The sequence below is a fragment of the Periophthalmus magnuspinnatus genome, chromosome 15 (genome assembly GCF_009829125.3).
Source record: "Periophthalmus magnuspinnatus isolate fPerMag1 chromosome 15, fPerMag1.2.pri, whole genome shotgun sequence".
Taxonomy (NCBI): Eukaryota; Metazoa; Chordata; class Actinopteri; order Gobiiformes; family Gobiidae; genus Periophthalmus; species Periophthalmus magnuspinnatus.
Window position 1 is genome coordinate 29,714,201 of NC_047140.1, and position 16,386 is coordinate 29,730,586.

At 41.1% G+C, this 16,386-nt stretch overlaps 1 protein-coding gene across 14 annotated transcripts in view; it reads left to right on the forward strand.

Annotated features, from left to right (window-relative positions):
• Positions 1-2,378: 2,378 nt before the first annotated feature.
• The window catches only part of camk2g2 (calcium/calmodulin-dependent protein kinase (CaM kinase) II gamma 2), a 57,830-nt gene continuing 43,822 nt past the window's right edge, over positions 2,379-16,386 (forward strand). For all 14 annotated transcript variants that reach the window (XM_055227385.1, XM_033979387.2, XM_055227388.1 and 11 more), the window contains exons 1-2: positions 2,379-2,556; positions 3,439-3,533. In XM_055227385.1, the coding sequence (XP_055083360.1) occupies positions 2,492-2,556; positions 3,439-3,533 (160 nt within the window). In that variant the 5' untranslated portion in view covers positions 2,379-2,491. The remainder of the gene's footprint in view (positions 2,557-3,438; positions 3,534-16,386) is intronic.

Below are 16,386 nucleotides of genomic sequence, written 5' to 3' on the forward strand. Positions count from 1 at the left end.
AGACTGAGGCTGTGAGAGCATGACTCACCCACTGTCCCCTGGACAAACTGCACACGGGACATGGGACTGTGTGTGTGACGTGGGTCTGTGTGTGACGTGGGTCTGTGTGTGATGTGGGTCTGTGTGTGACGTGGGTCTGTGTGTGACGGGGGTCTGCGTGTGACATGGGTCTGTGTGTGATGGGGGTCTGTGTGTGATGGGGGTCAGTGTGTGACGTGGGTCTGTGTGTGGTTGAAATGACACCATTAAAGATGAGACAAATGTCCACACTGGGGAGTTGTGCGTGAGGATGATTGATGATTTTTGTTGTCTTGATAGTTTACAACAGGGTCACCAACACGGCGCCCGCGGGCACCAGGTCGCCCCCAAGGCCCACGAGTCGCCCACGAGTCGCCCGCAGACTAGTTATAAAAATGGCACAACTCACTAATGAGCTGCATCTGAAATTTTATTTTATTCTGTTGCTATTTTTTTTTATCACCCTCGCATTTATATGGATTTAAAAATAACAATATCTTGAAAATATGTTCATCATGTGTGAAATATAGAAAAGTTAAGGTGAACTCTGACCTACTCAGGTCAAAGGTCAGTATAAAAGTAAGTTGATTTTTCTTTAACATTACATAATTGATAACTTTTTGAAACATGGTACAACATGTTTTGTTAAAAAGGTTTATGGGCATTTTTCCTGTGAGATGTAGTGATGTAAGTGTCATCTGGAAATTTAACTATTTCTAAGATTAATAAAGTTAAAGTGCTGAATATTGAGATCTGTTTCCCTCCTCGCTCATTGTTGATTATTGTGAGAAATCATTAACGTGATCAGTGTCTTCACATAGATGATTATCATTTATCATTATTAATAATGTTTAACTAAAGACAAACTGAGCACATTTGTTATTTCAGACGAGCAGATCAAACTTTTGCCCTTCGTATGACTCAGTGCCCTTGAAGTAACTCTCAGCTTCAAAAAGGTCGGTGACCCCTGATCTACAAAAATACCTCAGACCGAATGATACACTTACATAATGACATTGTTCGTCTTACTAAATTAATTCTAATGACAACTGATGTTTTTTATTATTGTTATTGCCACAAACAGATTCCTAGTTTCCCTTGTTTTTTTTGTTTTTTTGGTTTAACAATATTGACAACTAAGTTCTGAACTGAGTGACAGCTACAAAATGGACATTAAGGTTTTACCCACGTGTACTCTGCCAAAGTGTCCACCCGTCTGTTGGACGGTCCCCGGCAGGACCCTGGATGTCCCTGATCAGTGATGTCACAGCGCAGCACAGCCCCACCAAAGATACATAACGCCGCCACGACTCAAAATGAAAACATTCCTCTTGGGTGAGTCATTCTCTTTCTGCCTCAAATGCTCCACAGTAACTTCCTGTAATAGTCTTAACCTGGAGGCATTTATGGAGCATTCTAAGAGTTCGGAGAATTCAGTCGGTGTTTTACCAAATAAATTTACACTGAAATGCGTCTGTTGAAGTTTGTGCCTCAGTGAAAAGAGAAAAGAAACAGTTCAGTGATACAAATCTGTGTGATTACTGTACACTCCACCTTCATACTTTTAAAAACATACCTCTGATGTGTGCTTTCTTTGTCTAATAACTTTTACATGCAAATAGCAAAGCATATATAGCAACATTTGATTTGGCAAACAAAGTGGCAGAACAGTTTCTATTAATATATAACTGTAGTTATGTAGCTCATGAAACTCCTGACCTGGGTTATGTTTTTTCTCTCACCTTTCACCTTAAACTATAGTAATATAGTTTTATTTGACAGTACTGCATCAGCACATGTTGTATCTGCATTGTTCATACTTGCAGGTGTAAACACAAACACTATAGATGTGCAGCTCTCTGTGTCTTACCATTATTATTAAAATACTGTATCCTCACATCTGTGTACATAAATGCAGTACTTGCTCCTTCATCCTGCCACATCTGCTGTTCAACAGTTACTCACTTTTCACCTTTTATTTGATCAGCTGCGAGGATGTTTCAACCTAATTCTGGAGATGTTTTCACAGAAAATGATCGCGCATTGCTACATCCCACTACTCTGCTCCAAAGCTGCGCTGAGTGTGCGCGCAGAGGCGGGAGCGCGCACTCCTGCAGAGCTGTTTGTGCACACTCCTGCATCAGATTCATGTGCATATCACTAACACAAACTACAAACTAAAATACACACAAGACAAAACTAAAAGCATACAAATATACAGGCAATAAAAGGATAAAAACGTTATATTTGGACAGGTCTGCCGCCCCTCCGCGCTGCTGTGACAGAGTGAGCGCTCCTGTCCAGAGAGGATCTGTTTTCCTCCGGCTCGCGCTCTGCCTCTCCTCCTCCTCCACCTCCTCCTCCCACTCTCCTCTGCTCCTCTAAGCTCTTCCCTCTGCTGCCTTCACGCGTTCTCCTCACGAAAGCTGCGCGGACAGGAGGCGATACACCCCTTTCCCTTCCGCGGCTCATCATGGCTACAGTAGTCACCTCGACGAGATTCACAGACGAGTATCAGCTCTACGAGGAACTCGGAAAGTAAGCGGCCGTTCCCATCTCCCCTTGGCCCCTGTGTTCACTTGTGTGTGTGGCGTGTGTCCTGCACGTTTTCGTCTATGCGTTGCTGCCATTGTGAGGCTTCACTTGGCGTTGACAGGGGCATGAGAGGCTGTCAGGAACATCTGAAAGCCCGTGTGCGCTGCAGGAGCGTGCGTTCTACCCTTTAGGGGCTTCCGCAGTTTAGTATTCGCACTTACAGCAAGAAACACGAAACACCCGCTTGTACGAGCAGCTTGTTTGTCAGTGTATCCTGGTGCACACGTCAGTAAGCAGCGTGTGGGAACCTCTGTCTCCCGTTCTGCTGGTGCATATTTGAGCAGGCTGCAGAGCTGATCGTGAGGCACCAGAACGAGAAGCAGGCAGGTCCAAGCGAGCTGATTTTTTGTTGCATTAGTGCATAATTTACGTGCAACGAACGCACACGTATTGTCATAACGGCGGCCGCATCAATCCCCTGAAGGATGTTGTAAAATGTTGTGTTAGAGTGTGGCAGCTGTCGGACCAGCACATGGCCTTGTCTGACTTTGAATGATCATAATGAAGATTGACACAGTTAAATGTTAAGGCCATTTGTGGATCCAGCTCCTAACTCGATCCCTGCTCATATTTCCTCCTTTGAGCTAATGACTAGGTCCTCTGACAATGCAACAAGCCCCTCTCCCCTGTCACGCGCTAGTAACCAGGACCCCTTCTCACATCTCAAAGACTCTATGTCAGACACTATTAATTATGCATGTAACTTCCTTTACCTCTTCTTTTGTGTGGGGTTCTCGCGTGGTGGCAGCTTGTTAAATCCTTACACTTAATAACACAAAACTTTGAACTGTAATATCAGTGTCATTGGTTTGTTTTGCCTTTCAGAGGAGCCTTCTCTGTCGTCAGGAGATGTGTCAAGAAATCCACTGGTCAAGAGTACGCTGCAAAAATAATTAACACAAAGAAACTTTCAGCCAGAGGTGAGTCCAGCTCCTCACAGCAGTGCAGCACCAGAACAACGTCTGTGCAGGCTGAGGACAGTAGGCTTCTGTCTGTGTGGAGTAGGCTTCTGTCTGTGTGGAGTAGGCTTCATACATGTGGAGTAGACTTCATACATGTGGAGTAGGCTTCATACATGTGGAGTAGGCTTCATACATGTGGAGTAGGCTTCTGTCTATGCAGAGTAGGCTTCTATCCAGGTTTCTATTCATGTGGAGTAGGCTTCTGTCTGTTTATGTGAAGTAGGTTTCTGTGCATATATAGTAGGCTTCTGCTTATATGGAGTAGGTTTCATCCATGTGGAGTAGGTTTATGTTTATGCAGAGTAGGCTTCTGTTGATGTGGATTAGGCTTCTATTTATACAGAGTAGGCTTCTGTTTATATGGAGTAGGTTTCATCCATGTGGAGTAGGCTTCTATTTATGCAGAGTAGGCTTCTGTTGATGTGAAGTAGGCTTCTGTTGATGTGAAGTAGGCTTCTATTTATGCAGAGTAGACTTCTGTTTATTTGGAGTAGGCTTCTGTTGATGCGGAGTAGGCTTCTGTTTATGTGAAGTAGGCTTCTATTTATGCAGAGTAGGCTTCTGTTTATGTTGAGTAGGCTTCTGTTTATGTTGAGTAGTCTTCTGTTTATGCGGAGTAGGCTTCTATTTATATGGATAAGGCTTCTGTTTATGCAAAGTAGGCTTCTGTTTATGCGGAGTAGGCTTCTGTTTATGCGGAGTAGGCTTCTGTTTATGCGGAGTAGGCTTGTATTTATATGGATAAGGCTTCTGTTTATGCGGAGTAGGCTTCTGTTTATTTGGAGTAGGCTTCTGTTTATGTGAAGTAGGCTTCTGTTTATGCTGAGTAGGCTTCTGTTTATGCTGAGTAGGCTTCTGTTTATGCTGAGTAGGCTTCTGTTTATGCGGAGTAGGCTTCTATTTATATGGATAAGGCTTCTGTTTATGCGAAGTAGGCTTCTGTTTATGCGGAGTAGGCTTCTGTTTATGCGGAGTAGGCTTATATTTATGCGGATAAGGCTTTTGTTTATGTTGAGTAGGCTTCTGTTGATGTGGAGTAGACTTCTGTTGATGCGGTGTAGGCTTCTGTTTATGCGAATAAGGCTTCTGTTTATGCGGTGTAGGCTTCTGTTTATGCGGAGTAGGCTTCTGTTGATGCGGAGTAGGCTTCTGTTCACCACCAAAACTCTTCTAAAGCTTCAATATTATTAAAAATCATGAGCCGCAATAAAATAAACAGCAGAATGGAGCAGTTTAGTCTTTAGTTTGCATCTGTAATGAATCGTATAAGTTATTAATTTAATCTTTCACAGCTTAAATCTGATCATATCACCAAAAAATAACCGAAAATCTCAAAGTACTGCAAATAAAATATACACAGGATAAATACTGACCCCAAAACAGGCCTTATTATAATGTGTTGTTAATACTTTTACATACGTGATGCAGTGTAACGAGCGACACCTTATTGCATTTATTTCTTTGTTATTTCTCTGTTTTTTCTGAACGACCTCTGGCTCGTCCGTGACCTCTGTGCGTCTTGCGTTCGGCCTTTCTGTTCTTCTTCTGCAGTGTCAGTCCTCGTAGCCACCGATGGTTGAGTAACGATGTGTGCTGCGCGTCAGGGGCCATTTCTCCTGCGTCTGTTTTTCTCCTCGAGGGATCCAGACTCCAACGCTCACGCTGTACTCTCACTGTGTTCTTCTCATCGTTATTTAATTTCGTTATTATGCTAACCAAAAAATAATCTTAGAAGCATCCCTCATTTAGACACGAGAACTACTGTATTTTTTAAAAAACTATGAGTCGCTCTGGAGTATAAGTCGCACCAGCCAAAAAATGCATAATAATGAAGAAATTGGGAGATTTATTTTACAAAATCCGAGACTAAGAACAGACATTTTATCTTTAAAGGCAAGTTGTAATAATAAAAATAAAATGGAGAACGACAGGCTGAATATCAGTACAGCACGCTAACGTATTTTTGTTCTGTCTTTCTCAGATGTTTTTTAAATTACCGTAATGTTGATATTTAAAATGTTCAGTGGTACAGGAGTAGTACACACTGGTACACAAGTCTAGAGCGCCCTTACGCAGTTCTCAGTGTGACAATAACGAACACGTGAAATTATATGTGAATTTAATAAATTCACGTATAAGTCGCGTCTGAGTATAAGTCGCACCCCCAAACTATGAGAAAAAGTGCGACTTATAGCCTGGAAAATACGGTAGTTTATCGTGTTAGCGCCTCTACTACTGCAAAGGTGGAACTATTACGTGTAAAATCGATAAGAAACACATTAAAATCATAATAAAACAAATCAAAATGTAAATAATCATCATAAAATTAGCGTTAAAAGAGATGAGTGCAGAAGAAAAAACAACCAGTCTATGCGTTCCATGGAAATATTGCAGATTTAGAATAATTTTTTGTTCCTAATCCTACTTTAAGGTTATTTTATCAGTGGAATATATTGTCCCTCACTATATCGCGGTTCACCTTTCGCGGTCTCGCTGTTTCGCAGACTTTTTTTAGCGCAATTTTTCATGCTTTTTTTTTTTTTTTACAGCGTATGAGCGTGCATTGTGTTGTGCGTCCTGATTGGCTAAGGGACTGTAGACCATTGTGTCGTTCGTCCTGATTGGCTGTTGGACTGTAGACCATTGTCCATCAGTCTCCTCCGTCCTCCGAATTTACATAAACGTCGGATTGCAGTGTGACTCTGAAGTGCTGTACGTTTGCGATTTGTTTTCTCCCCGACAAAACCCACTACGTCGATGAAACGTTCTGCACCGACAAAGACGACTACGAAGGTTTGAACTTTGAGAGAGTTTAAACGAGAGAGAAATGTGAGAAAATGTTAACGCCTGTGTGAGAAAAGTGTATAAAGTGTGTGGTGAGGGGTTTTACAGACAAAAACATCAAGAATAACTGTCAAAAATAAAGCTGATACTTCGCGGATTTCATTTATTGCGGGTTATTTTTAGAACGTGACCCCCGCGATAAACGAGGGACCACTGTTTTATCGTTTATGTATGCATTTTCTTCAGCGATATATCGAACTTCATCCATATTTTGCGCAGCTATGGTTAAAACTACACATATTTCCCGACCCCGCGCACACGTAGAAGTGGCGTTCTTGCGTTTCGTCTCGCCTCACACGCAGCTCTTACTTTCGCCAGTGTGTTGTTGTTTTTTTTGCACAAATACAAAGACCATATTCCCCAGCTTCAGCCATCCTCCTCGTGCCCGCTGAGCTGAGACAAAGCAGCGAGTGGGGGGAAATGTGCCAAAATGTACTCATCATAACACGCTAGTAACAGAAGCAGCTACCGGTCTGCGCGTTCGTTACGTAAAACTCTGCGTCCAACTCCAGATACACGCTAAATACAACGCTAACGCCGCCCTGCTGAGCTAGCGTCCTGTCACACGCTGGCTGTTTGTAAACGTAGGACACGGGCAGAAGCTCCTGGCTGGATTAACGTCAGGGGAACTTTAGAGAGAGTGCACTTGCGTAGGCGGGTTTAATCTCTGCTCTGTGACTCAGGCAGGGCACATTGGCTGGCGGTGAGGTCAGCTCCTATGGCTGCGCGGCTCGTGTGGCTCCACATGCGCTGGCCGCTCTTATGCAAACGTGTGCTGTCACATTCGCTGACAAACACACGGGTGAGTCACCGCGAAGCCCCGGCCTTTGTTTTATTACGTTATTAATGGTGGACTAATAATCGTTTGGTAAAGCAGCCAGTTAATCGGTCACAGAAATGGAACAGGAAGTCCTTCAGTTATAATCACGCCATTAGGCACGGCAAGTTTGTTTGTATGGCACGATTGGTCAACAAAGTGATTAAAAGCACACGAAATGACAAAGACGACAAGTCAAAACGTGAATAATCGTCATGAAATTAACATTAAAAAGAAGAATGTGAAGAAAAACCTTTATAAAAACCAACCAGTCTATGTGTTCCATGCAAATTTGTGTTCGCTTTTATAAAAATATTGCAGATTTATCATATTTTTTTTGTTCCTAATCCTACTTTAAAGTTATTTTATCAGCAGCGTACATTTGAGTCAGTATTATTGTTTATCGTTTATATTTTCGTCAGTGATTTATCGAGCGTCCAAGTGCGTTATCGTGACAGTTTATGTAAGTAAAATGCTTTAAAATGACACGTTCTCTATTTGGATTATGTGCTTTGTGAAAGTATGTCAGAAAAAGTGTGACGTCGCCCGACTACTATTGTGCCTGTGGTATTTTTATCTACAATTATGAGTCATCCACTTAAGGAGTGTATTTTTATTCAAGTATCAGGTAAGGCCACGCCAAAAAGGAGGGAGCAGGAGAGGGCAGGAGGGAGGGAGAGAGGGAGGGAGGAGGGGGTAGAGGGAGAGCGAGAAGGGGGAGGAGGTAGAGGGAGAGAGAGATAGAGGGGGAGAGACAGGGAGAAGGGGAGAGAGAAGGAACGGGCAGAAAGAGACAAACGGGGGGAGCGGGAGGGAAGGAGAGGGAGAGAGAAGGGGGTAGAGGGAGAGAGAGGAAGAGATAGAGGGGCAGAGACAGGGAGAAAGGGAGAGAGAAGGAACTGGGGAGAGGGAGGGAGAGAATGAGAGAGGGAAGGGGTGAAGGGAGAGAGGGAGAAAGGGAATGGGGAGAGAGACCGAGAGAAAGGGAGAAAGGGAGGGAGGGAGAGAGAGACAAGGGGGTAGGGGTAGAGGAAGAGCGATAGAGGGGGAGAGAGAATGGGGGAGGGAGAGAGAAAGAGAAAAGGGGCAGGGGGTAGATGGAGAGAGAGGAACAGAGAAGTAGATGGGGAGAGAGAAAGGGAGAGAGCGGGAGGGAGAGAAATTGAGAGAGAGAGAGAAGGGGGAGAAAGAGAGAGACAGGAAGAGGAAGAGAGAGAAAGCAGGAGGGAAGGAGAAAGAGAGAGAGAGAAAAAAAAGAGATTGGAAATGAGGGATTGATAGAGAGGGAGTTGGGGAGAGAGAAAGCGAAAACGAGAAAGAGAGGGAGATGGATAGAGAGAGCAGAGAGAGAGAGGGAGAGAGAGCGCTTGGCGGAATTTGTCCTGCTGCTGAATTATTGAGAATCGTGGCTGGTTTGCCCTCAGTGAAAATGGTTGAAACGTTGCTTCTGTTGCCGTTCCCTCACAGCGGCCTCACGGTGCCCTGCTCTTTAACCGCCTCACACGTTATTGTAGCGATGGGACGATATTTATATAGTTTATCGTGATAAAAAGGGTCCGGATGAATCATTTGTGGGGCATTTTTTTTATATTCCTGATCATCGCCAACAAAGATAATCGCCGTCATTTCACCAGAATTTGCAGGGTAAAAAATGACTTATCTACAGGGGAGTCGGGGGAGGGAAAAAAGGGGTCTGTTTTTTCCAGGGACAACAACATTAGACCCTCTTCCTATTACTTTGTATTAGAGGGGGGGGCCCATGCGAGGCTAATTACCCCAGGCCCACCCAAATCTCAGTCGACGTCCCTGCTCATCCATAATATTCTCTGCTAAATAGCCGTAGTTGTGCAATACTATAACAGTTTATTAAAGATGGAACTTACTCATATCAGTCATCAAATATTAAAATTCTAATGATTCAGATCCAGAACGTTTTAAACTGTCAGCAACTTTAATAATTATCATGATATTATTCTTGATTGCAGTTATTTTAGCCATGATAATCGTCAATATTGTCCGATGCAATCAAACGTGGTGCTAACGCTAGCGGGAGTGACCTTGGAGAAAAAAAGGCAGCTGATTTGTCTGTTATTAATGTTCATATCTTGATTTACAGAGACAATAGCGAAATAAAAAACCCCAGGATCATGTAGAGGGTTAATACGAACATTTAAGACCAAAACGACGAGTCTGACAGCAGCAGGTACAGAGAGAGAGGACATGCTTTTTTTTATGTAAAGTGAATTGGAACCAGAATCGATGGAGCCGGAAGCGCGCGCATGATCACTTCCTATTTGGAACGCAGCGGCTAGCACGTTAGCTATGTCCATTTATATATGTACACGCGTATGCTATTGTCACATTCATCCTCGTCTTTCGTGTTGTCGTTTGTGGGTTTTTTTGTAGGTTTTTGCTTTGTTTTTAGTCCTTCCCTTTGGCTCTGATACACGGACTGGAGGCTGGAGGGTGGAGGCTGGAGGGTGGAGGCTGGGGGCTGGAGGCTGGGGGCTGGAGGCTGGGGGCTGGAGGCTGGGGGCTGATTGGCGGAGGGCAGATAAACGTAGCCGTGCTGTGTGGTGAATCTTTAATGGAACCAACAGTGAATATTTAATGAAGGAGAGAGAGGGTCTTATGAAGCAGAAAGATGGATGTGGATATAGCAAAGGAAGTGAGCGAGATATGTTTTAAAGATATACGCCGGTTTCCAAAGACTATACATAATAAAGGGTTTGTGAGTCCTTTAGGTTTATGTCTAGATCGTGTACGTTGACCTCGTTTTTTACTCTTTATCCCTCCATTCTTAGCATATGGCGTAGTATGGCAGCCAAAGTGAATAAAAGTTTAATTTGCCTTATAGTGCTGGACAGGAGCGGGCAGGTCGTTTAACGAGGGGGTGTTTTACTTCTGTGGGGTATTTTACTTCTATGGGGTATTAAAGAGGAGGTATTTTACTTTTATATGTATTAAAGAGGAGGTATTTTACTTCTAGGGGTATTAAAGAGGAGGTATTTTACTTCTAAGGGTATTAAAGAGGGGTATTTTACTTTTATATGTATTAAAGAGGAGGTATTTTACTTCTAGGGGTATTAAAGAGGAGGTATTTTACTTTTATATGTATTAAAGAGGGTGTATTTTACTTTTATATGTATTAAAGAGGGTGTATTTTACTTTTATATGTATTAAAGTGGAGGTATTTTGCTTTTATATGTATTAAAGTGGAGGTATTTTACTTCTATGGGGTATTAAAGAGGAGGTATTTTACTTCTATAGGTATTAAAGAAGGCATTATTTTTACTTCTATGGGGTATTTTACTTCCGTGGAGGATTAAAGAGGAGGTATTTTACTTCTATGGTGTTTAACTGCAAGCACATAATATATTTAGATCACCATGTGTTAATAATTCACTTTCGTTTTTGACGCTGTGAGTCTCCCCTCCCTTTGCTCTCTGTGCTAAGCCCCACCCATTCAGAGCTCTGTCATAATATGCGATCACACAATCAGCTCCATCTCGCTAATAGTCTAATCTACTGCACATCACGTCAGGTTTGTCAAGTTGCTGTGCATAGTTTTGCATCATGTTTTTATATAATTATGGAGTGACGTGGGCTTGTGGGCGGAGCCTTGTACAGAATCTTACAGCGAGGGTTCAAATGGGGCCTGGGAGAGATCACTAGATTACTCAAACACGCACGGACGACATCTAAAACCACTTCAGGCGTGTTTTTGATGAGCGAGCAGCGTTATAACATGGGAAAAAGCTTTAAAAAAAACATGATTTGTGCATAATATTCATTGTGGTACACAGAATAAATTGTAAAACGCTGCATGTTTGGTCTTGATTTTATAGATACAATCATTTCCACCTTGAGTAAAGGTGTGTTTTGGTGTGAGTCTTGCCAAGCTGGGATGAATAAAAAAAAAAAGCAGAATGAATCAGCTGAAGCATTGAAGATATGAGTCAGAGACAGGTTGCATGTGTTTGTATGTGGGAGGAAACTGGCCGCACCACATAATTTTAAGTTGCCTGTACAAGTTTAAAGCTAATGACTCCTGAGGATGCCGTGTTTCATTTGCAAAGTGGCTCCGTGCAAAACCTGTACTTATTAATGATAAATATAACAAGGGTTGGGCTGTTTGTTACGTGAGTGCGTCGATTATTACTACTACTATTTAATGGAAGCGAAGTTTAAGTTTAAAGGCTCTATAATTACATAAAACTGACTCTTGTTAGCTTTAAACCGTGTTCTAATGCTGTTATCTCCTCAAAAAACGTTGTCCGTCTACATCTCCAACACTCAAAAACGCTCTGTTCCACCTTGTGATGTCATTAAGTGGTAGTTTTCCCATTAACAGCTAAGTTTCAGTAGCGTTTGACAGTTCCAGAGCTGAAATAATTCTCCAAATGATTCTCGTGAAGACGTGTGCAGTTTAAAAACACAGCGGAGCACTTCCTGGTTTACCGCATGATGACATCACAAGGTGGAACAGAGCGTTTTCTGTTGGAGAGAAGCCTAAACATGCAGGATTTGTGTGTTTTAAACAAAAAAAAACAAACAAAAAACACAACTCCAGGTCTGTTTGCGAACAACATTTTAACATAGATCAGAAAACAGTGTAATACGGACACTTTAAAAACCAAAAAAACTACTTTGGAATCTCGTCTGATTCGCTTAAATCTTCCTCCACGTCGGGTTAAAACTCCTAGCGCTGTTATTTGACGCCGCCGTACTCGATATAGTCAAAGTTATGGATACCGTTCTTGTAGCAGAAAGGCAAAAATAAAACCTCGTCGTGATTCAATCCCAGGGGCTTCCAAACCTTGTAGACCATAATGAGCGTTCCTTTTATTTATGTTTCAGTTATTCAGTTCAGTTCAGTTATGTTTCAAGCAGTAATTACATTTTACAGATGAAGCTGGCTACAGACAGTAAAACAATACTTTATAATGGAGAGGCTTTTATGGAGTGGCCTTATTGGAGCAGTTGAAAAGGCAATAAAAATGGCTCATCACATGGGAGCGGCTCAGGCAATAAGGCGTGCATGTGTGATGACGCCATTTTGAGTGTTTACTATTTGGACCCGGGTGAGAAGGAAGGATTCTTTTTGTCATTACGTCCGCGGCGTAACATCCCTGGGGTTAATGTGTCCAGACCTTATTGCTCTGTTGATCCTTTTATGTATCTGCCAATCAGCTCCCCTCCTCCCTACAGCCAAGTATTCAACCTCTCTTTCCCCAACAGCGCTGCGGAAGACTGATTATTCCGTTTATGGATAGACTTTGTACCGGATGCCTTTCCCGATTCACCGTTTTTATTTATTTACACTTTGGTTTTGTGTTTTTTTTTAATAATAACCGAGATTTCTAGGCGCATGCGCTTCTTAAAAGGCTCGTATCACGCTATTTTCTTATCTGCGAGTTCTTCTCTCAAACGGAAAACACGCCGTTGCACCTTGTGATGTCATCGTGTGGCGATACAGGAAGTGCTCCGCTGTGTTTTTAAACTCCACACACCTTCATTTCTAGAATCATTTGGATCGTTTCAGCCCCCGGAATTGTCAATCTTCTGCTGAGCTAAACGTAAAAGTTAGCTGCTAAATTGGCAAACTACCACTTCGTGACATCACAAGGTGGAGCGGAGCGTTTTGAGCTTTGGAAAAACACGTGTGAATGCGACAAAAACACAACTCCAGGTGTGTTTCTGAGGAGGTAACAGCATTGTAACATGGTTTGAAGTGCACAAGAGTCAATTTTGCGTAATAAAACCTTTAAACATTCAGCCTTTTTGCTCATTTTGATGCGAGCCTTGAATCGTCTTTCTTCTGTAATGCTCTTTATGTCGGAGTAAATCAATACGCTCTCCAACGCTTGCAATTAGTTCAAAACGCTGCAGCCCGACTTCTGACAAATACTCGCAAACATAGTCACATTACCCCGGTTCTGTTCTCCCTCCAGTGGCTCCCAGTACGTTTCAGGATTGATTTTAAACTTTTAATGTTTGTTTTTAAAGCTCTGCGTGGTCTTGCAGCTTTATATCTTCGCGAGCTGTTAACGGCTCATACGTCCAACAGAGCTCTGCGGTCGGCCGGTCAACACCTGCTGGACGTCCCCAGAACCAAAAGGAAACAGTGGGGTGACCGTTCATTTTCTGTGGCTGGTCCCAGACTCTTTGCCCCTAGAGTTAGGCTCAGTCACTACTTTGTCTCTGTTCAAAGCCAAAGCTAAAGACTCATTTGTTCACACTTGCCTTCAGCTAATGACTGTTTTTATTGTTTGTCGTTTTGTATATAGAATTTGTGTTGTTGTTGCACTTGAAAAGCACTTTGGTTCAGTTTTTGCTGTTGTAAAGTGCTATGCAAATAAAGTTCGATTGATTGATTGATCGCGTCAGGTGGGATTAGACGAAGCTGTGCCTCCAGTTAACAGTAACATATTGATAGAAATTCCATATAAAAGCCTGAACACTGAGCAGGGCACGCACTGCAGAGTCTAGTGTAAATATTGATTCACCTTTTGTTGTCATTATCTCATTTTCACTGGGATCTCTTTTTTACAACGCTGCTGTTTTCCCAGGACGACGATGTTTGACCAGTCCCACACCCAAATCCAACATTTTGGTTCATTAATCACATCTTCTTTCCTTTTATAAGCCTCGTTGCGTAACAGTCGGCACCTCCTCCAAAGCACTTGACCAAGCTAATATCACGTCTGATCTCGGGTCCATGGCGCCTCCGTCCTCTGGCCCCTGACTACACATTTCTCCACCAAACCAAACCAGTCCCATCTCGGACTTAAAACGCAGCTAATCGTTTGGTTAAAGTGAAGTATTCGCTCCTGTTGCCTGGCACGCCACCAGCGCAGTTGGGCCGTTTGTGTGCTCGCTTCCAAGGTTACTATCAAAACAGTTTCTCATAATAAAAAGGCAGCACACAATAAAAGTCCTTCTCAGGCTCTGCTGAAGTGTGTGTGATGCAGGTGGGAGCCTTTTAGTGTCGACTCCAGGAATGCATTATATTTCTCATCTATATGGTTATTATGATTTTTTAATTTTTTATTTAATCATTTCATTGTTATTGTTACTGCTATTATTGCTGTTAATGGTTTTATGTTTTTATGTTTTTATTTTCCATAATACCATTTATTATTATTATTATTATTATTATTTTATTTTTATTATTTTATTTTTATTTTTTATGATTATTATTATTGTATTTTGTTTGTATTTTATTTATTATTATTATTATTATTATTATTATTATTATTATATTTTGTTTGTATTTTATTTATTATTATTATAATTTTTTTTTTTTTTTTCCAATTCAATTTTATTTATATAGCACATTTAAAAACACAATATAAATAATGTCCAATTAGTCCTGTCACAATAATCACTACATCGCTATCACTATTTTTGGCGTCAATATTTATCATGTGCACATTTTCTTTCTAATAAACGGGGAGATTTGTGTTATTTTTGTTGTATTACAATAAGATTTGAGCTGCAGAGGTTTGAATAATTCACTTCTGTGGTTTATATTTGCTTCGTTCTGCTTCTCTGTTTACAAAATGATTCAGTGGATTATCTTTATGTTGTTGGTATCATAAAGTAGATTCAATATTATCGTTTATTGCGATATATCGAACTTCAGAAACATGGAACTATTTATTTATAATGTGGAAATTATAAAACGGTTCACATTTGGATATTATTTGGTATTAAAAGGTGAAAAAGTAATTACAGTATTTGGTTTTGATTCACTTTTAGCCTTACTCAAGTAAAGTACGCAATTTAGTTACTTAAGTAAAAGTATAAATACAGAGGTAAAAAGTTTTCTCAAGTAAAAGTCACATGAAAAAATCTAATAAAATTATTTAAGTACCTGTTTGTTTAAAAATGTACTTTAAGAGTAAAAAGTAAAAGTATTTCACACAAGTGTTAATTTATTAAAGTATAAAATGTAGTGATATTAATTAAAAAATGAGACATATTTTGGTCACAGTAACGATACGAATCAATCTCTTCCTTTTTCTCATGAATTTTGAGTTTTTATTTTTGTTTTGCTCAAAGCCGAAGCTTGAACTCGAAAACTTTAGTCAAGATGTTTCCACGAACATGAAAAAATAACCCCTCAAATGATATGAAAAGTACTTTTTACTTTTCAGTCCTGCTCTCAAATGTAGTGGAGTAGAAAGTACAGATACTGCTCTCAAATGTAGTGAAGAAAAAGTAAAAAGTACCACTGTAAAATGTACCGATACCTAAAAAATCAACTTAAGCAAAGTACTTTACTACTTGTACTTCGTTACCTACCACCGTTGACATTCATCTGATGTTTTTTCCTTATATTTAGTATCAAACTATAACACGATCATTATTTTCATGTCCATTTGGAGCTGACGTATTGATCTAAACGACTAAATGACAGAAACGGGCTCACTGACATTTTTAGAACCTCAGAACTGAGCGGACCTCCACCTCTTCCAAGTGGTATTTTAGTCAAGCCTCTAATGCAGGAGAATGGAGTATCACTCAAACATCACGAATCAATCTATGTACGGCATCGTGTAAAATAACGATTAGGGAGCCATTATAACCCGGCTAAAAGTTAAAAGATCCATATTATACTGTTTTATGATCTGTCCTAATGTTTCCTCGTCACAAACAGACCTGGAGTTGTGTTTTTTTTGTTTCATTCCCTCACGTTTATCACACAAATCCTGCATATTTAGGCTGAAAACGCTCTGTTCCACTGTGTGATGTCATCATGTGGTAAAACAGGAAGTGCTCCGCTGTGTTTTTAAACTCCACACACCTTCATTTCTAGAGTCATTTGGATGATTTCAGCCCAGGAATTGCCACTTATCTCTACTGAACTAACAGGTAAAGTGGAGCTGTTTACTTGAAAACTGCCACTTCATGACGTCACAAGGTGGAACAGAGCGTTTTTGAGCTTTGGAGATGTTACAGACCAATAATGCAATGTGTAAATGAGACAAAACACAACTCCAGGTCTGTTTTTGAGGAGGAAACAGCATTAGAACATGGTTTAAAGTTCACAAGAGTCATTTTTGCGTAATATAGAACCTTTAAACATTCTGCCTTTCGCTCATTTTGATATGGGCCTTGAATCAGCTTTCTTCTGACTCAGGT